The following is a 19555-nucleotide window of genomic DNA, read 5'->3' as shown; positions in this document are numbered from 1 at the left end:
TTTTGCCTGTTCTGGTTTGGTTCAGTCTGATTTTTTAGTTTTAATCAAGTGCCAATGTCATTTAAAAAAATGTAATTTTCTAATATATACCAATTAATTAAAGCAAAATGTAATTAATATACTTACGTATGTATTAAGTATTTATGAATTTATTAGGCCATAAAATGTAATTAATATATATATTGTATATTAATAACATATGATCAAACAAATGTTCATATTTAAAATTAAAATTTTATATTATAAATTATAATATAAAATTATTTTATATATAATTATATATAAAAAGTATATATATAATATTTTATATAATATTAAAAATTAATTTATATATAATATAAACCAGTCTGGTCCCATAAAGTCAAAATTGAAACCGGACCGGATTTAACAGATTTTTAAAATCTAAGAACCGGTCTCAGACCATACCAGTTCAAAATCGGACCAACCGGTCCCGTCTGGGCCGGTTTTCCGGTTTACCGATTTAAATTTTCACCCCTACTCATTAGCAACATCCTTGCACAAGGAAAATGCTAAATGGTCTCATGAGTTTACCCCTCAATCTTATCGCTAATGCATTATAATTTTTTTTACTTAATAATTAAGAAAGTGAAGTTGTATATTTTTATTTTATTTATTTTTTAATAATTAAAAATATTTAAAAAAATTAAAAAAAAAAATTCATCCTAACGATAAAGGGTTGCCGGCTTGCCATAGCATCTAGGGGTGAGAATGGTTTGGTCCGATCCAAACATCCCTAGGGACCGGATCGGTACAGTCCATTCGGTCCAACTTTTTATTTTTATTTTTATTTAAATCGATTGATAAAAAAAATTATTTAAAATACTAAATTAAATTTAAGTGACTTATTAAATGAAAATTACATAATAAATTGTATAATTATTAATATATACTAGTACTATATATTATAGTTATACATTAAAAAATATAATACTTATATAATATTATGATATATTAATAATTAATTATATATAATTATTTATATAAATAATATATATATTTTTATTTTTATTTGGTCCGGTTTGAGATCAGACTGAATGAATTTGATCCTATAAAAATTAAACCAATTCCGAACGGTCCGGTCAAAAAATGATCGATGCAATTTATTTCTCTGGTCCGGACTTGCGAATCTATTATCTCATCCTAATAACATCCATTGCATAAAGTGAGCGGCTGCTATGCCGCCTGCATCATAATGCCCAGTTGATTTTTTTTAAAAAATTTTTTTCATATTTTTTTAATTATTAAATAAAAAATACATATTAATACACTTAAAATCACTTTGTTAAAAAAAAAAAAAAAAAAATATTTCCCTTTGTTGATGATTGCGTGACTCGTTCTAAATTTTAGCTTCTTTATTGAACTGAACGACAACGCTCACTGCAATAGCTAATGAATCAAAAAGCGCGATGCGTATCGTCGTTGTAGGAGTGGGGACACAGAGCAGAGACAGCAAGAGGAGGGAGGAAGGAGAGGTAGAGAGGGAATGTGCCATTGTTAGCTTAACCTTTACATGTACGAGTATACAACATTCAAAACGTGACATTTCTCCTTTCTGTAATTTTTTTTTTTTTTGGGATCTCAAAAGACATTTCTTCTTTCTCATTCAGGAAGTAATTAAAAAGCCACCTTTCCTTTCCGCACAGAAACTGTCTTTCTATCTAACGCACACTGTGGCACTCTGCCCCCTTTTCTTTTCCTGTGAATCTAGGTTTTGAAATGTAGAGGGAGAAATGGGACAGTCTGTATCAAATCTCGCTTCCGCTTCCAGCAACACAAGCAGGGAATCAGGTTTTCAATCGCCACCAATCCGTAATCCTGAGCTCGATCGGGCACCGTCTAATCCTGATCGCCCAGCAGATGAGCGTACACTGGTCATCGAGGAAAATCTTCCGCACCTGGATTTGAAAGAGGTATTAGAACCGGTTCTGAAGCAAGAGGATTTGAAAGAGGCCGACGAAGTGCTTGAGGGTGAGAAAGAGAATGGGCCTTCGAATTGGGAAGAAGGGATGGGCGGTGGAAGCGAATGGAACGGTTGGGGTGATAATACTAACCCTCAAGTCCCCTGGATCGTAACAGATGATAATGGGAATGAGAATGAAACTGTGATTGAGGACAGGGGTTGGAGAAATGGTGGTGCTTTCACCGAAAGCCATCATAATCGGAGCTTCAAGACTCGGGCGAATAGGTTTGGATCCAATTGTAAGTATAATCGCCCCGTGAGAAGGAAAAACAAGGTATATTTGTACGTGCATCTATTTCTATACGTGGGTGTGGGTGGCTGTTATGGATGTGTAAAAATATCTGTATGTTTATATGTATTGTATTTGTGTATTTGTAGATGTTTATTCATGTTTTTACGTATATATTTGTCCAAGTTATTGTTTCAGCAAAGAAAACCTGCTTTTTGTTATGGATATGTGAAACTCCGTGTTTATGGGGATTCTGTGAGAGGAATGTACCGGGTTTGGAGAAAAGTTTTTTTTTTTTAATCAGTGGTTTTGATGGAAAGTAGTTTCTGACAAGTTTGTTTGGATTTCTGCTTTAAGTGATTTTATTTTTCCTACTTCAGATATATTTCATTAATAGATGTTCTGTCTCTCTTTCTCTCTATCTCAATGGATTGGGAATATTCCAGTCAAAATGAACATGCAGTTGGTGCTTTGTGTGTTTTTCTTTCAAACAACAAATTTTTTGGCTTCGTATGATAGGATTTTTGTTTTTGGTCCTAACCATTTGTCTTTGGGTTTCTTTATTTTATTTTATCAATTCAAAGGCTGTTATGGAGAAGGTGAAGGGAAAGGAAGAATCCATGGCAGTCCCAGGCCAAACAGAATGCAAGGTTCTTATTACTCCTATCATGGTCTTTTACTGACATCCTTCCAGGCTATGGTTTTAATATTATTGCTTTTGTTAACATGCATCATAAATTGCATGTATTTTTTTAGAGATGAGGTTTGACTTATATACATACGCCCCGAATTATTGACCCGTTTATAATCATGTCTTAGGGTCAAGCCGTTTTAACATGAACCCATTTATATCAAAACCCAAACCCGCTAATTCCATATCGTATTCGTGTTGGGTTTCCGAGTTGTGTCGCATTTTGCCATCCCTAGCAGTAGCTAATGTATCAAACAAGCATATTGTCGTTGTAGGTGTGGGGACACAGAGCACATGAGACTCACGTGTAGCTTGTATGGTGAATGAAGCTCAAACATCTATATGTTTTTTAGAGCCAGCATGCATGTAGTACAATGTTGGCTCAAGTGCAATAGATAAGACATTATTGCCATTGTTCTTGAAAATTCAAGAAAACAAAACTTTGAGGACCAAAGGTAGAGCGGAGATAGCAAAGAGTAGCGAGGAGGAGGAAGGAGAGGTTGAGAGGGAGGGTTTGAGAGAGAATGTAACAATGTTAGCTTAACTTGTAGATATACAAGTATACATCATTCAAAACGTCATAGAGGAGATCTCGTGGAGACAAAAATCTCGGGCCCTTTGGTTGAAGGAAGGGGATAGGAGTACTAAGTTCTTTCATAAAATTGTATACTCTCATCAAAGGAACAACGCCATAGAGGTCCTTCATGCGGAGGGTAGGGTTTTATTGGGTAGAGATGCTATTAAGGATCACATTGTCCACTTTTATGATAAGCTTTTGATAGAGCAGTACCTTTGGAGACCCAACGTAGACGGTCTAGTTTTCGATTCAATTGACCATACGAGTGCGGCTTGGTTGGAGAGGCCTTTTGAAGAAGGCGAGGTGCTTGGCATGTTAAAAGGTATGGTCAAAGACAAAGCACCGGGTCCAGATGGATTTCCAATGGCTTTTTTCAAGCTTGTTGGGATATTTTCAAGGAGGATCTAATGAAGATTTTTATTGAATTTCACTCTTTTATGAAATTTGAGAAGAGCCTTAATGTCTCTTTCATTGCTCTTATCCCCAAGAGGGCGGGGTCCGTGGAAGTGCATGACTTCCGTCTAATAAACTTGGTGAGTGGGGATTATAAGATCATACCTAAAGTCCTAGCGAAGAGGTTGAGTGAAGTCATGGGGAAGATCATCTTGAAGTCCCAAAATGCTTGTGAAAGGTAGACAAATACTAGACTCGGTCCTCATCGCCAACAAATGTCTGGAGAGTAGAGTCAGAATCGGCATTCTAGGTATCTTGTATAAATTGGATGTGGAAAAGGCATTTGATTATGTGAATTGAGATTTCTTGTTGTATATTCTTGGTAGGTACAACTTTGGGGAAAGATGGTGTTAGTGGATCAAGCATTGCATTACAACCATTAGATTATTTGTCTTGGTCAATGGCACTCTCAAAGGTTTTTTCAGCAGTTCTCGGGGTTTGAGACAAGGGGATCCACTATCCCCACTTTTATTCATTCTAGTCATGGATGTGTTGAGTAGAATGTTATCTATAAAAAAAAAATGTGTTGAATAGAATGTTGGCTGGGGTGGTGGATAGGGGTTTCATCTCGGGCTTCCAGGTGGGCAGTCCCTCGCATGGAAGCTTGATAGTGTCCCATCTTCTTTTCGCTGATGATACGCTGATTTTCTGTGACCCGGACCTGGATCAGACTCGCTCCCTAAGAGCACTTCTACTTTGCTTTGAAGCTGTATCTGGCCTTAAGGTGAATTTATCAAAGTCGGAAGTAGTCCCTGTTGGTTCGGTTAGTAACTTAGTGAAGTGGTTGGCATCTTGGGCTACAATGTTTCATCCTTGCCTATGAAGTACCTTGGACTCCCTTTGGAGGCCCCTCATAAATCCCAGGCAATGTGGGAAGAGATTGTTGAGAAAATTGAAGGCAAGTTGGTGGGTTGGAAGAGAATTTACTTGTCCAAGGGCTGGAGAATTACACTTATCAAAAGTACGTTATCTAATCTCCCAATGTACTTCCTCTATTTATTTCCTGTGCCTGCAGGGGTGGCAAATAGACTAGAGAAGATTTTCCGTGATTTTTTATGAGGGCTAGAGGATGTAAAAAAATTCCATCCGATTAAATGGAACAAAGTATGCATCCCTTTGTCTTGCAGTGGTTGGGCATAAGAAAATTGAGAACTTTCAACAAGGCACTTCTTGGCAAATGGTTATGGCATTATCATTAGGAGGGAGACACTCTTTGGAGGAATATTTTATGTCAAATATGGGAGTGTTTGGGGAGGTTGGTGCTCTAAGGAAGTAAGAGGAGCTTATGGCATGGGAGTTTGGAAACTTATTCAGAATGGTTGGGATGATTTTCTCAGCAAATGCAGGCTTGAGGTGGGAAGGGGCATGTGAATCAAGTTTTGGCATGATTTGTGGAGTGGGGATATTGTTTCGAAAAACGTTTTCCCCTCTCTTTTCAGGATTGCGTCTGATCACGGTTCCTCAGTGGCTGATAACATGTGCAGTACTGCTGACTCCATTCGTTGGTCCGTGAGATTTACTAGAGCTGTTCAGGATTGGGAGGTGGAAGCCATTGCTGATTTCTATAGTGTGTTATATGCACTGAAACCAAGGGCAGGCGGGGAGGACAAATTACTCTAGACACGTATAAGGAACAAGAAATTTTCAATTCGATCCTACTACAAGGCCTTGACGATTCACACCTTTAATGCCTTCCCTTGGAAGAGCATTTGGCAGAGCAATGTCCCCCTCAAGGTTTCTTTCTTTGGCTGGTTGGCATCCCATGGTAAAATACTAACTATAGACAAGCTAAGAAAGCGCGGACTCTACATAATGGATTGGTGCTTCATGTGCAAACACAACAGCGAATTAGCGGATCACCTTCTTCTTCATTGCGAAGTAGTAGGTATTATGGGATGAAATCTTCACTAGGCTTGACATCGCATGGGCTATGCCTAGGAGGGTGATAGATTTATTGTCTTGTTGGCGAGGGATTCGGGACAATCGTCAGATTGCAATTGTATGGAAGATGGTGCCTTTATGTTTAATGTGGTGCACATGTAATGAAAGTAATAGCCACTGTTTTGACAATAGGGAACGCTCTCCAGATGGTTTTAGGGCTTTTTTCTTTCACACATTGTTGCTTTGGGCGTCTTATATTGTATTGTATGGAACGAGTCTTAATGACTTTTACGCTACTTTCCGTAGTGCATAGTTTGTAATTAGGCTCTTACCTGTATACCTCCTGTGTACTCGGACTTTGCCTATTTACGTGGATTAATAAAACCTTTTTACCTATAAAAAACAAAAAATCCCCTTTTTTTATTTTTTTATTTTTTTTTTTTGGGATCTCAAAAGACATTTCTCATTTCTTATTCAGAACTTAAAAAGCAACCTTTCTGAACAGAAACTGTTTTTCTATCTAATGCACACTCTGGCACTCTGCCCCCCTTTTCTTTTCCTGTGAATTTAGGGTTCTAAATGTAGAGTGAGGATGGGACTGTCTGGATTAATACACATTGCCGATTCCAACAACACAGGCTGGGAATCAGGCTGGGATTGTGCACTGTCTGATCCCTATCGCCCAGCAGATGAGCACACACTGGTCATCCAGGAAAGGCTTCAGCACCTGGATTTCAAAGAGGTATTAGAACCAGTTCTGAAGCAAGAGGATGAGAAAACTGGTAACTGGGATTTGAAAGAGGCCGACGAAGTGCTGGAGGGTGAGAAAGAGAATGGGCCGTCAAATTGGGAAGAAGAGATGGGCGGTGGGAGCGAATGCAACGGTTGGGATGATAATACAAGCCTTCAAGTCCCCTGGATCGTAACAGATGATAATGGGGATGAGAATGTAACTGTGATTGAGGACTGGGGTGAGAGAAATGGCGGTGCTTTCACTGAAAGCCATCAGTATCGGAGCCTCAAGACTGGGGCGAGTAGGTTTGGGTCCAATTGTAAGTTTAATCGCCCCTCGAGAAGGAAAAACAAGGTATATTCAGATGCACATCTATTTCTATATGTGGGTGTGGGTGGGTGTTATGTATATGTAAAAGTATCTGTGTGTTTATATGTATTGTATTTGTGTATTTGTAGATGTTTATTCATGTTTTTTCGTATATATTTGTCCAAGTTATTGTTTCAGCAAAGAAGAAACCTGGTTTTTGTTATGAATATGTGAAACTCAGTGTTTTTGGGGATTATGTGAGAGGAATTTACTGGGTTTGGAGAAAAGAAGGGTAACACCGTTCTCCTTAGCTGTAGTTGTTAAAGTTATGATTACCATTTTATATGATAGGTAATCAATAATCATTACCTATCTAAGAACTTTTTAGATGTTTTAGATGGAAAACGAGGGCTTTAGTGTAAAAATAGTCTAGATAAATGCTAGACATTGAAATTTACTTTAAATAGAGGTTGGATTTGAGGACTCAATATTGGAGGTTAAACCTAGGTTTATTAGTTTGAGTTGTGGTTGGTCGTTTTTTTTTTAGGGTATTTTTTGTTAGAGCTTTGATGGTTTTCATGGAATTTTTTATTTTTTTTATAAGTGGTTTTGATTGAAAGTAGTTTCTGACAAGTTTGGATGGATTTCTGCTTTAAGTGAATTTTTTTTTTCCACTTCAGATATATTTCATTAATAGGTGTTCTGTATCTCTCTCTCTCTCTCTCTCTCTCTCTCACTCAATGGATTGGGAATATTCCAGTTAAAATGAACGCGCAGTTGGTGCTTTGTTTGTTTTTCTTTCAAACATCAAATTTTGCTGGCTTTGTATGATAGGATTTTTTTTGTGGTACTAACCATTTTGGGTTATTTTATTTTATTTTATCAATTCGAAGGCTGTTAAGGTGAAGCAAAAGGTGGAATCCATGGCGATGCCAGGCCAAACAGAATGCAAGGTTCTTATTACTCATATCATGGTCTTTAACTGACACCCTTTAGGCTACGGTTTTAACATTATTGTTTTGTTAACATGCATCGTACATTGCATGTATTTTTTTTTAGAGATGAGGTTTGACTTATATACTTAAAACAACCCCCCCACCCCCCCCACCCCCCCCCCCCTCCCCGGGCCAAAAAAAAAAAAGAGGCTTAATATTTGAGGGAAATCAATCATAGGTGAGGTTCTTGTATATTTTTTTTTTTTTTGAGAAAAGTAAGAAATGTTCTTGTATATATTGCATGTACTCGGGTTATTGCCTAATCTAATTATCAATAAAATTTTGTTTACCGATTAAAAAAAAAGATTCGAGGGAAAAATAGTACCGTGGTAGAGGGGGAAGTAATGTTATTGTTGTGATACTATGGATTGTGGTAGCTAGGTTTTGATATGGTATTATGTGTTTGAGCTTAGTTTGGAAGGAAAGTAGTTCCATCAATCAATGATCTCTCTCTCTCTCTCTCTCTCTCTCTCTCTCTCTCTCTCATTCAGGAATATTTGAACAGAACAGGCAGTTGATGCTTTGTGTGTTTTTCTTTCAAGCATCAAATTTTTTGGCATCATATGATAACATTTTTTTTGTTTTTTTTTTGTACTTATCAAAAAACATTTTTTTTGTTACTAAATCTTTTTCATTGGGTGGTTCAATTTTATTGATTTGAAGGTTGTTAAGGAGAAGGTGAAGGAACCAGGAAAATCCACAGAGAGGCCAGGCCAGACAGAATGCAAGGTCTTATTTCTACTATCATGGTCTCTGTAACTGACAGCTTTGCAGGCTACAGTTTTAGCAGAATTTTTCCGCTAGCACGGATCGCATCTTTCATGCATTTTCTATGTGATATTTCAAATATATTTCACTGATTTGGGTGGTTCAATTTTATTGATTTGAAGGTTGTTAAGGAGAAGGTGAAGGAACCAGGAAAATCCACAGAGAGGCCAGGCCAGACAGAATGCAAGGTCTTATTTCTACTATCATGGTCTCTGTAACTGACAGCTTTGCAGGCTACAGTTTTAGCAGAATTTTTCCGCTAGCATGGATCGCATCTTTCATGCATTTTCTATGTGATATTTCAAATATATTTCACTGATTTGGGTGGTTCAATTTTATTGATTTGAAGGTTGTTAAGGAGAAGGTGAAGGAACCAGGAAAATCCACAGAGAGGCCAGGCCAGACAGAATGCAAGGTCTTATTTCTACTATCATGGTCTCTGTAACTGACAGCTTTGCAGGCTACAGTTTTAGCAGAATTTTTCCGCTAGCATGGATCGCATCTTTCATGCATTTTCTATGTGATATTTCAAATATATTTCACTGATTTGGGTGGTTCAATTTTATTGATTTGAAGGTTGTTAAGGAGAAGGTGAAGGAACCAGGAAAATCCACAGAGAGGCCAGGCCAGACAGAATGCAAGGTCTTATTTCTGCTATCATGGTCTCTGTAACTGACAGCTTTGCAGGCTCCAGTTTTAGCAGAATTTTTCCGCTAGCATGGATCGCATCTTTCATGCATTTTCTATGTGATATTTCAAATATATTTCACTGATTTGGGTGGTTCAATTTTATTGATTTGAAGGTTGTTAAGGAGAAGGTGAAGGAACCAGGCAAATCCACAGAGAGGCCAGGCCAGACAGAATGCAAGGTTTTATTTCTACTATCATGATCTCTGTAACTGACAGCTTTTCAGGCTGCAGTTTTAGCAGAATTTTTCCGCTAGCATGGATCGTATCTTTCATGCATTTTCTATGTGATATTTCAAATATATTTCACTGATTATCTATGGCCCAAGATAGACCCGATTGATGGAAAGTTATTATCATATTAGTCATCCTTTGCACCTGACACAAGATAGTTTGCAAAATGCCTGGATGAATTGTTACTAACACTGCCGATGTGTGTAAAGAAGGAAGATTACAGCTTGTGTAACATTGTGGAATAACTAATTTGGATTGGAGTATTTAGCCACTTTCTGTAACATTGTTTTTTGAGAAAACCTTCTCACCGGTCAGTCTGTCCATACCAAAAAAACAGCCCTCCAATAAAATTTTACCACATAGATCCTTTATTTTACATTTTGTGCACCTGACTACAGCTGACCAAAAATTGACAAAACTCCTCCTGTGCCCTCTCCTCTTCATGTTACACCCAAGCCATCAACATATTTGCTGATGCTACTGCACTGCTAAAGCCCATGACCAAGGACCACCCTCACCCACAACATTGTCGACAGCCACCACTTCCAAAGGCCAACAAAGTTCACCTCTCTCTCGCCTTTCCCACCCCACTTTCTGTATTTTTGTGAAAAGTGATTAAAGAAAAAAGACACCAACTAAATAAAAGACCCAATGGAATATCTCTTGATAGTGTTCACGTGGGACGTCTGCCACATGACTGGATTGTAGAAGCAGAAAAACACGCCTTGCCAGAAGATGAGGTATTCGAGCTCACATTTTATTCACGGTTAAGAAGCTGTGTGAGTTGGGTTAAACATGTTGGGTTGATTTTGGTACATAGCATTTTTTATACATCATAAATAACCCCAAATCAGTATACAAATCAGACGAAATCAACAGAAATCAGAGCAAATTGGATATAAGGCCTCGCTGTGGGGCAATGGAGAAAAATATCTCAGTGGGGGGCAACAGGGCTTAGTGGGACGATGGAGCTTGGTGGTGGCAGTCGGTCTGGTTTGGCCGATATGAGAAACTGATATGCTTTCGTTAGAGGCGGTGAGGCACGAGTGAAGGGTCCTTCTCAGATGGGTGTAATCAGATGAAAAATGATCTACTTTGCATTTTATAAAATCTCCTACGTGTCTCATTCTAATTGGAGGCTGTTAAACCCATAAGACCAGTCGGGCTGTTCTGAAGAGATCCTCTTGTTTTTTTTTTTTTTTTTTTTTTCACTTTCTCCTTTTTGAAAGGGTAACATTTCCTACAAACAGATTTTTGGTGCCTTTTACGTTTAGTCTCTTTTTGTACCTCATTTTGACTATGTGCTTTGTGAATGATGCATTAATGATGGTTTTCATCGTCTAGTGGTTCTTTTCTTGTGCTCTGTTTCAGAGTTACTTGACGTCAGGGGTGTGCAAGTACGGAAGAGCTTGTAGATACAAACACACAAGGAGCAAAGCTTCAGGAACCACAGTTCTAGAGCCTAACTCTCTGGACTTGCCAATGAGACCAGTATGGCATCTGTCTTAATTATAATTTCTTGACAAATCTTTGTGTCCATGTTATTGATATTTCTTTGTTCCAGTCTAAAGCTCTAATTTCTTTTTTGAGACTATTGTCATTCGGTGGTTCAATTTTATTGATTTGAAGGTTGTCGAGGAGAAGGTGAAGGAACTGGGCGAATCCACAGAGAGGTCAGGCCAGACAGAATGCAAGGTCTTATTTCTACTATCATGGTCTCTGTAACTGACATCTTTGCAGGCTACAATTTTAGCAGAATTTTTCCCCTAGCATGCATCGTGTCTTTCATGCATTTTCTAAGTGATTTTTCAAATATATTTCACTGATTATCTATGGCCCAAGATAGACCCGATTGATGGAAAATTATTATCATATTAGTCATTCTTTGCACCTGACTCAAGATAGTTTGCACAATGCCTGGAGGAATTGTTACTAACACTGCCGATGTGTGTAAAGAAGGAAGATTACAGCTTTGTGTTACATTGTGGAATAACTAATTTGGATTGGAGTATTTAGCCACTTTCTGTAACATTGTTTTGTTAAGAGTACTTTCTCCTTTCAAAAGGGCAACATTTCCTACAAACAGATTTTTGTTGACTTCTACATTTTCCTGTTTGGATAGTGAAAGTGTTTTATCTCATCTCATTTCATTATTACAACTTCCCCAAATTCCCACACAAAAGATAATAAACAATTCAACTTTTTTAAATCTCAAAATAATAATAATATAAAAAATAATATTCTAACAATATTTTATTCAACTTTCAACTTTCATCTCAACTCATTTCATCTCAACTCATTATCCAAATGCTTTTTGTACCTCATTTTGACTATGTGCTTTGTGAATGATGCATTAATGATGGTTTTCATCGTCTTGTGGTTTTTTTTCTTGTGCTCTGTTTCAGAGTTACTTCACGTCAGGGGTGTGCAAGTACGGAAGAGCTTGTAGATACAAACACACAAGGAGCAAAGCTTCAGGAACTGAAGTTCTAGAGCCTAACTCTCCGGACTTGCCAATGAGACCTGTATGGCATCTGTCTTAATTATAATTTCTTGACAAATATTTGTGTCCATGTTATATGATATTTCTGTGTTCCAGTCTCAAGCTCTATTTTTTTTTTTTTTTTTTTGGAGACTATTGTCATTGGGTGGTTCAATCTTATTGATTTGAAGGTTGTTGAGGAGAAGGTGAAGGAACGGGGCAAATCCACAGAGAGGCCAGGCCAGACAGAATGCAAGGTCTTTTTCCTACTATTATGGTCTCTGTAACTGAAATCTTTGCAGGCTACAGTTTTATCAAAAACTTTCCCCTAGCATGCATCGTATCTTTCATGCATTTTCTAAGTGATATTTCAAATTTATTTCACTGATTATCTATGGCCCAAGATAGACCCGATTGATGGAAAATTATTATCATATTAGTCATCCTTTGCACCTGACACAAGATAGTTTGCGCAATGCCTGGATGAATTGTTACTAACACTGCCCATGTGTGTGAAGAAGGAAGATTACAGCTTGTGCAACATTGTGGAATAACTAATTTGATTGGAGTATTTAGCCACTTTCTGTAACATTGCTTTTTTTTATTTTTTGGTTAAGAGTAGTTTCTCCTTGAAAGGGTAACATTTCCTACAAACAGATTCTTTGGTGCCTTTTACATTTAGTCTCTTTTTGTACCTCATTTTGACTATGTGCTTTGTGAATGATGCATTAATGATGGTTTTCATCATCTTGTGGTTCTTTTCTTGTACTCTGTTTCAGAGTTACTTGACGTCAGGGGTGTGCAAGTATGGAAGAGCTTGTAAGCACAAACACACAAAAGGCAAAGCTTCAGGAACCGCAGTTCTAGAGTTGAACTTTCTGGACTTGCCAATTAGACCAGTATTACATCTGTCTTAATTATAATTTCTTGACAAATCTTTGTGTCCATGTTATCTAATATTTCTATGTTCTATTTTCAACCTCTAATTTCTTTGTGAGACTTCTGTTACCCCCCTTTTTTGCCTTAGTGGTCTGATTAATTGACAATGTTTTAATTCATCTTAGGGAGCGAAAGAGTGCCCCTACTACATGTCTACTGGCTCCTGCAAGTATGGAACAAACTGCAGGTTTAATCATCCTGATCCTTTGGCCGTGGATCAGGAGGATGATGGTGGATCTGCTGCATCAGGTGCTTCCCAGTCATCAATGCAATCCTCATCTCCACCTAGGACATTGAATGTAACTGCTCCCTATGTACCAATGGAGCTTTCACCTTCGCCCGGCTTTCCTCCTCAAAATCCACATGGCTATCAGGTACCTTGCTTTTTTGTACCTTTCATTACTCTTATCTAGGAAAAAGAAAGTAAATTTCACATGAGATCCTGTATGTCAAAATTTTAAAATGAACTATTTTTATCTTCCTTCTTTGGCCGGTAAACCTAAAATCTAAGTATATGGTCCTTGCAATTTCTCTGTCTTTCTGGTTCATTTTTGTCCAATAATCAGTGCCCAAATTATTTGCTTTGGTTTTTAATCCTTTCAGAGGCATTGCATTTGTTTCTTGTCATGGAACTTCAATAGACTCTAAGCTCTTTAAATCCTGGTTCTTTTGACAAGATCTATGTATTTATTTTTACAGATGATGTATTTTCATTTAAAATACTAGGCTACCTCGGCATTTGTTAGCTTTATTTGACTTAGCTTCTTATGGGATGTTGTTTTAGATTTTGAATAAGAAATAGCGCATCTTTACAAGTAAAAGCAGTGTTTACGGCTCACCTTTTAAAAAAAAAAAAGCAGTGTTTACATCTGGATGAAAAAAGTGTGTTATGGGGGAAATGGTTGAAGGTTGATTAGGCAAATTCCTTAAGTGACTCATTTTTAGGTCAATTGTGCCCGTCGCTTATCTCACATATCACAATTTTAAAATTCCGTAAGTGCCCTCAGACAGGAGGGTATTTTTTTCTTGAGAAGTGTTAGGTCTCCACACAAATCTTACACAAGAAAATTTAAAAAAAGAGCTTTACAATATGATGGATCACATAAACCACATCAGTGTGTAAATTTTACTGTGTAAGATTTATGTGTAGACCAAACATTTCTCTTTTTTCTTTATTGTGTTGTCAAAAAGGATATATTTTCCCTCGACATAATCATTAATTTTGATTTTTGGGTTGACAGAAGACAGATTCCAGGGTAACTGGAACAGATGAAAGATGCTATATTACAAGGGTTCCAACTTCCAAATGCCTTATTACTGTAGAATTTAAAAGCTAGGTAACAAATAAGGATCAATTATGTATTTGCTTCGGTTTCAAGAAAGTCTGGTAAATCTATGGCTGTTCCGGCTTGGTGTTGCTTATGCTCTTTTGCGATTTCTTTTCTTTTGCTAATACCTGAATAGATGACGTGTAGACAATACCTAGTAGGGGAATCCTATTAAATTTTACCTGTTTGTGGATTGTTAAGGCTCCTGTATATATTCCTGAAATGAGTATGCATCCAACACTGGCTGAAGCCAATGTCTATACGTACTATGAGGACCCAACACTGGCTGAAGCCAACGTCTATACGTACTATGAGGACCAGGTTCAAGTTGATGAATATCCAGAACGACCTGGCCAACCTGAGTGCAGCCGTTTCATAAAAACCGGGGATTGTAAGTTTAAATTGAATTGCAGATATCACCACCCTAAGGACAGGATCGTGAAGTCACCCCCATGTGCTCTCAGTGACACGGGTCTTCCTTTGAGACCTGTAAGTTTTTTCTTCTGGGCTGCGCTTTTTTACTGAAAAATAAAAACTTGGGAAGTAGTTCCATTGTTAAAAAGCTTGCAGATAAACTAATAAAAAAATTTATGATTATTATTAACTATGGGAAATATCTCATATCATTTTTAACATTTGTTTTGCTCTTGGAAAGGTTACCATATACTTTCTTTGCCTTGATTAGTTACTTTCATGCTCTTGTTCTCTGAAATACAGGATCATAATATTTGTGAACAATATAGTCGCTATGGCATTTGCAAGTTTGGGCAAGCTTGTAAATTTGACCATCCAGTACACCCAGTCTCAGGCTGGGAATGGTGATCTGTAACTAGATGACGCTGGGGTGGCTGGGGACTTTCAAGTGGAAGCAGAAGTGATACCACTCTTCAGCAGCCTGTGTAAATATTTTTGCTCTGGAGGCCCAAAAATTCTAGGAATCACTGTTCCAAGGCTTTGTAACTTTATGTAATAAACCCCGTAGTGGGTTGTTTTGGGAAGAAAAAGAAGGGGGGGTGGGGGCCGCGCTAAGGGCTTGGTTGGTTTGTTACTGAAATGGAAAAAAATGCCGTCATAGCACTTCTAGTCTACTACCAAAACGCCATTTTCCGACTCTCTCATATATGTATATATATTTTTGTATCAAATTCTCATTGTCTATTTTTGGCTTTGGTGTTCTTTTGCAATCAAAGTCCCTCACTGTATTTATCTTCTCATTGCATATATGCCCTAACTTGTACCACAAATAGATTAGATGTGCGCACTCTGTCAAACAATGAGCCGCCTACACCCTGGCGGTGGGAGCAGCATTCAGTGTGCCCACGACTATTCTTAAAATTGACACTAGTGTAGGGGCTAATTATTAGATTCCCGGACTATAAATGACGTGGTATTTTCACTCTATTGAAGAAAGCAAATTCATTTTATATGACATCTAGTGATAATTTGAACTATCAGGGTTAATTTGAGATCTCTTAGATGAGTTTCATGGTGTGGTCATTTGGACATGCACTAGACTATTGTGGGTTTGGGAGTTGAACTAGAACTAGAATACATTTAGGGTAGCCATCTGAAAAACCATACTGGCAATTGCAACATTTTAGGATTCAAATTGAAGAAATCCCATCAAAAAAAGAATTGAGACTTTTTAAAAAAAAAAAAAAATTATTCAATCAAATTGAATATTAATGTGAGGTTGGTTATATTCTCCAAAAATCTAGTGAAAACAGTATCAAATAACCCTTACATCTTGCATGATCATGTATTTATCAAACTGTTGGTGAGGTTGGAGACAGGTTTCGGTCAATTTTCCATCTCTTTCATTTCCTATATGTATAGTTGGTGTGGGACATTGCTCATTTAAGGCCCTCAACTGAAATCTGCTTTATGTATTCATTCGTTCATGTTTTTCTTTCCTCTGAACTAACTCTCACCTCCCTAATAATATAATTGGAGTGAAGATCGGCAGCGCCGGAAAGGTGTGAGTAGTTTGCCTAGCTATTGGCTATTAGTATTTACTCTCACCACATGAGTCCTAACGCTTAATAAATAGGCGCATTGATTCTGAAACTGAAAGCCGATTTTGTAGAGGATGGGTGGTGGACTCATAATTGTATATCCTTTAATTAATAAAATCACAACTCAATCTACTCTGATGTAGACTGACATTAAAATCTCGTTTACATGCATTCTTTGATAACCAATGGCAAATATTTGGTCTAACTTGACTTGAGACATTAGGTTCATAGTAAAATCTTGTAAAATTGAAATTATGAACCTATTGATATTATAAAATAAAAAGAAATAATATTTACAGTCGTAAAGTATGTAAACGTCAAACAATTTTTATGAAAAAATGAATAAATATAAGACTCACATAAAAAAAATTAATTAATTTTTTAATAGTAAACTTCACTCTTTTTTAAAGTGACTATACGACGTTTGTACACTCTACAACTGTATATTACATTACTCATAAAGAAAGAATTTGGAAGCCCATTATTCTTAGAAAAATTACCAAATCTTTGAATTAAGGACTTCTGTTTTGCACTACCAAACTAAGACAAATTTAGCTTTCAATCAAAAACTCTTTTTTTTTTTTTTTAATAAAGAATAATACTACTATTCGTCATAAATTTTATCATTTTTAATCTCACCGACTAACGGGATGTGTACTGTAACAAACGTGTCATATCAAGTTATCAACACGTATGATTTTAGAATAAAAACTAGCCTTACTCGTTTATAAAATGGCAATCAAAGAATTCAAGATCGTCTCAACACATTTTTTGTTCCATTAATCGTTTTGCTTAAAATTTTATGTACATCATCTTTTTAATGTTATATATTCTATGCATATACAATGGAATTATTGATAGATTAAATTGAAAATAGTCTAATAAATGAAAAATAATATTTATAATAGTAAGTACGTAAATATTATATAATTATTTTAAAAAATAAATAAATATTATATTCACGTGAAAATAATAATAATTTTTTAAAAATAAATCTTTTTTTTTAAATAATTATATTACACTTTATGTACGTAAAGTACTCCTAATAAATAGATACACCATACAAGAGGTCCCCAAATACACCATACACGCCACTGTTTGCTACAAATATAAGGGCCAAACAAAAATATAAGCTCGCTCGATCAAGCCTTAAGAAATAAAATGCCTTCTGATCACTTCGTGCCTTCCTCCTATTACCACCTATTCATCTTCACCACCATTTTCATCCTCGCTTCTCCATCTTCTGCTGCAACTGTAACAAAACCGCCGGGTCCCTTCAAGAAGATCTACGCCTTCGGCGACTCGTTCACCGACACCGGAAACACGAAATCCGTCACCGGCCCGAGTGGTTTTGGCCACGTGTCGAACCCTCCATATGGAAGCACCTTCTTTCACCACCCTACTAACCGGTACTCCGATGGCCGGCTGGTGATCGACTTTGTGGCGGAAACTCTGTCCTTGCCTTACTTGCCACCTTACCGAAACCTTAAACAGGGGAATGCTACGACGTTCGGTGTGAATTTTGCTGTTGCTGGTGCCACAACAATAAAGCATTCATTCTTTGTGAAGAACAACCTCACCCTCGACATAACTCCTGAATCTATCGAAACCCAGCTCCTTTGGTTTGAGAGGTTCTTGGAGACTCGGGGTTACTGTAAAAACGGAACATCAGATTGCAAAGCAGCATTTGAGGATGCGCTGGTCTGGGTTGGTGAAATCGGAGTCAATGACTATGCATACTGCGTTGGATCTTCCATACCAGATGACACCATCCTAAAACTTTCAATCGCTAGCTTCACCCACTTTTTGCAGGTAAACACATGGGATTTCCAACTTCTAGTATATGAATAATCAATGGCCTGCTTTTCTTTCTTTTTCCAAATGGTACTTAGAAAGCCTTAAGGTCTATTAATTGTGCATGGTAATTATTTAGATAGATTCCTACAGTTTCTAGATTTTATTAGCACGTCCGATGAACGAGATAAGATCAACAGCTTCAGACTATTTATACAGAAAGCAGAGAAGTGTTATAGATTACATGAAAGTAAAAGTGATATGATTTTATGTGACATGGTTAAATCTATTTTACAATAAAAGTGATATGGTTTATTTTTCTTAATCCTTTTATTTTACACCATCGTGGCATTTTCAGAAAGAAGCCTCCAGTGACAGTGAGTCAGAGAGAGTTATTTGCACCTTTTGAGGCGGATAAGTCGCCGTTAAAAAATAAAATTTGCCCCAATAAACGTCTCGTAACGCCAGACTTTTGAGTTTTTGCGTGTCCTTTGCCAAGGCATGCCTTAAGGCTGTGCTTAATTAACATTGCTATATGAAGTCGCGTATACACTTCATGATACGTAACGGCTACCAAAAATCGATTTAAATCTATTATTGTAACAGGAAGAAATAGATGATAAAGAGAGAAGTAGCTTAGACATCTACACAGTGGCATTTTCCTTCTTTAGTTAACGTTTTCATAGACATTTGATCACTGAATAAAAATGAATGATTTGGATTAATTAATGACCCAATCATGAATTCATGAGGTTATTGGTTTGCAGTCATTGCTGAAGAAGGGTGCAAAATATGTTGTGGTACAAGGTTTTCCATTAACGGGGTGCCTGCCGCTGGCCATGTATCTGGCTACTGAAGATGACAGGGACGATCTAGGATGTGTGAAGAGCGTAAACAACCAGAGTTACACCCACAACCTAGTCCTCCAGGCAAAGTTGCAGCAACTCAGGAGGCAGTTTCCTCATGCTGTCATCACCTACGCCGATTACGGGAATGCCTACCGGACTGTCATGAAGAATCCAAGCAAATACGGGTTCCAGGAGAAGTTCAAAGCCTGTTGTGGAGCTGGGGAACCCTACAACTTTGACGTCTTCAGCACATGCGGCACGCCTTCTGCCACTGCCTGCAAAAACCCTGCACAATACATTAACTGGGATGGCGTTCATCTCACTGAAGCTATGTACAAGGTGGTTTCAAACATGTTCCTTAATGGAACATTTAGTCACCCTCCCTTCAGTTACCTGTTGGATAGGAAACACAGAGCAGGTTGAACCATTTTTACCATTTTTCCGGTTGAATAACATTATTGCTTCTTGTGTGATGTCAAAAGTTGGGGTTGTAGTTGGAAATATGTATGACTGAATTCCATCATAAATATTATGCCAGAAGTTTTGCTCACATTAATTACTTCCTAAATTTAGAATGTTAGATCATTTAAGTATTGGTAACATGATGGTCT

At 37.3% G+C, this 19555-nt stretch overlaps 2 protein-coding genes across 26 annotated transcripts; both read left to right on the top strand.

Moving 5' to 3' along the window:
• The first annotated feature begins 1381 nt into the window (after positions 1 to 1381).
• On the top strand, positions 1382 to 15432 carry LOC122280884 (zinc finger CCCH domain-containing protein 43-like). 25 transcript variants are annotated; one of them, XM_043091981.1, is made up of 18 exons: positions 1382 to 1533; positions 1730 to 2255; positions 2795 to 2881; positions 6384 to 6899; positions 7748 to 7828; positions 8513 to 8578; positions 8740 to 8805; positions 8967 to 9032; positions 9194 to 9259; positions 9421 to 9486; positions 10910 to 11029; positions 11168 to 11233; positions 11944 to 12063; positions 12173 to 12277; positions 12800 to 12919; positions 13085 to 13333; positions 14201 to 14296; positions 14489 to 14631. In XM_043091981.1, exons 2-17 carry the CDS (start codon positions 1752 to 1754, stop codon positions 14294 to 14296), a joined length of 2394 nt encoding a protein of 797 aa, XP_042947915.1. In that variant the 5' UTR covers positions 1382 to 1533; positions 1730 to 1751; the 3' UTR covers positions 14489 to 14631. The 25 variants fall into 25 exon arrangements, with proteins under 25 accessions (XP_042947915.1, XP_042947906.1, XP_042947910.1 ...); XM_043091966.1 differs by lacking the exon at positions 14201 to 14296 and adding an exon at positions 15005 to 15432 and having other exon boundaries at positions 1385 to 1533; positions 2795 to 2860; positions 14489 to 14776; XM_043091963.1 differs by lacking the exon at positions 14201 to 14296 and adding an exon at positions 15005 to 15432 and having other exon boundaries at positions 1385 to 1533; positions 14489 to 14776.
• Positions 15433 to 17377: 1945 nt separating this feature from the next.
• Positions 17378 to 19494, top strand: LOC122282742 (GDSL esterase/lipase At3g48460). Its single transcript, XM_043094748.1, has 2 exons — positions 17378 to 18114; positions 18864 to 19494. Exons 1-2 carry the CDS (start codon positions 17464 to 17466, stop codon positions 19365 to 19367), a joined length of 1155 nt encoding a protein of 384 aa, XP_042950682.1. The 5' UTR covers positions 17378 to 17463; the 3' UTR covers positions 19368 to 19494.
• The last annotated feature ends 61 nt before the right edge of the window (positions 19495 to 19555 follow it).

Source organism: Carya illinoinensis, chromosome 11 (assembly GCF_018687715.1).
Source record: "Carya illinoinensis cultivar Pawnee chromosome 11, C.illinoinensisPawnee_v1, whole genome shotgun sequence".
Lineage (NCBI taxonomy): Eukaryota > Viridiplantae > Streptophyta > Magnoliopsida > Fagales > Juglandaceae > Carya > Carya illinoinensis.
The sequence above is the reverse complement of the archived record's forward strand: the minus strand, read 5'-3'. Positions and strand labels throughout refer to the sequence as shown.

Bases quoted from the DNA above. Each gene is read 5' to 3' on its own strand.
- LOC122280884 (XM_043091963.1), top strand. From the start codon at position 1,752: ATGGGACAGTCTGTATCAAATCTCGCTTCCGCTTCCAGCAACACAAGC. The intron at 7,829-8,512 runs GTCTTTAACTGA...ATTGATTTGAAG, and splicing joins TTCTTATTACTCATATCATG to GTTGTTAAGGAGAAGGTGAA. The intron at 12,064-12,172 runs GTATGGCATCTG...TTTTTTTTGGAG, and splicing joins CGGACTTGCCAATGAGACCT to ACTATTGTCATTGGGTGGTT.
- LOC122282742 (XM_043094748.1), top strand. From the start codon at position 17,464: ATGCCTTCTGATCACTTCGTGCCTTCCTCCTATTACCACCTATTCATC. The intron at 18,115-18,863 runs GTAAACACATGG...ATTGGTTTGCAG, and splicing joins GCTTCACCCACTTTTTGCAG to TCATTGCTGAAGAAGGGTGC.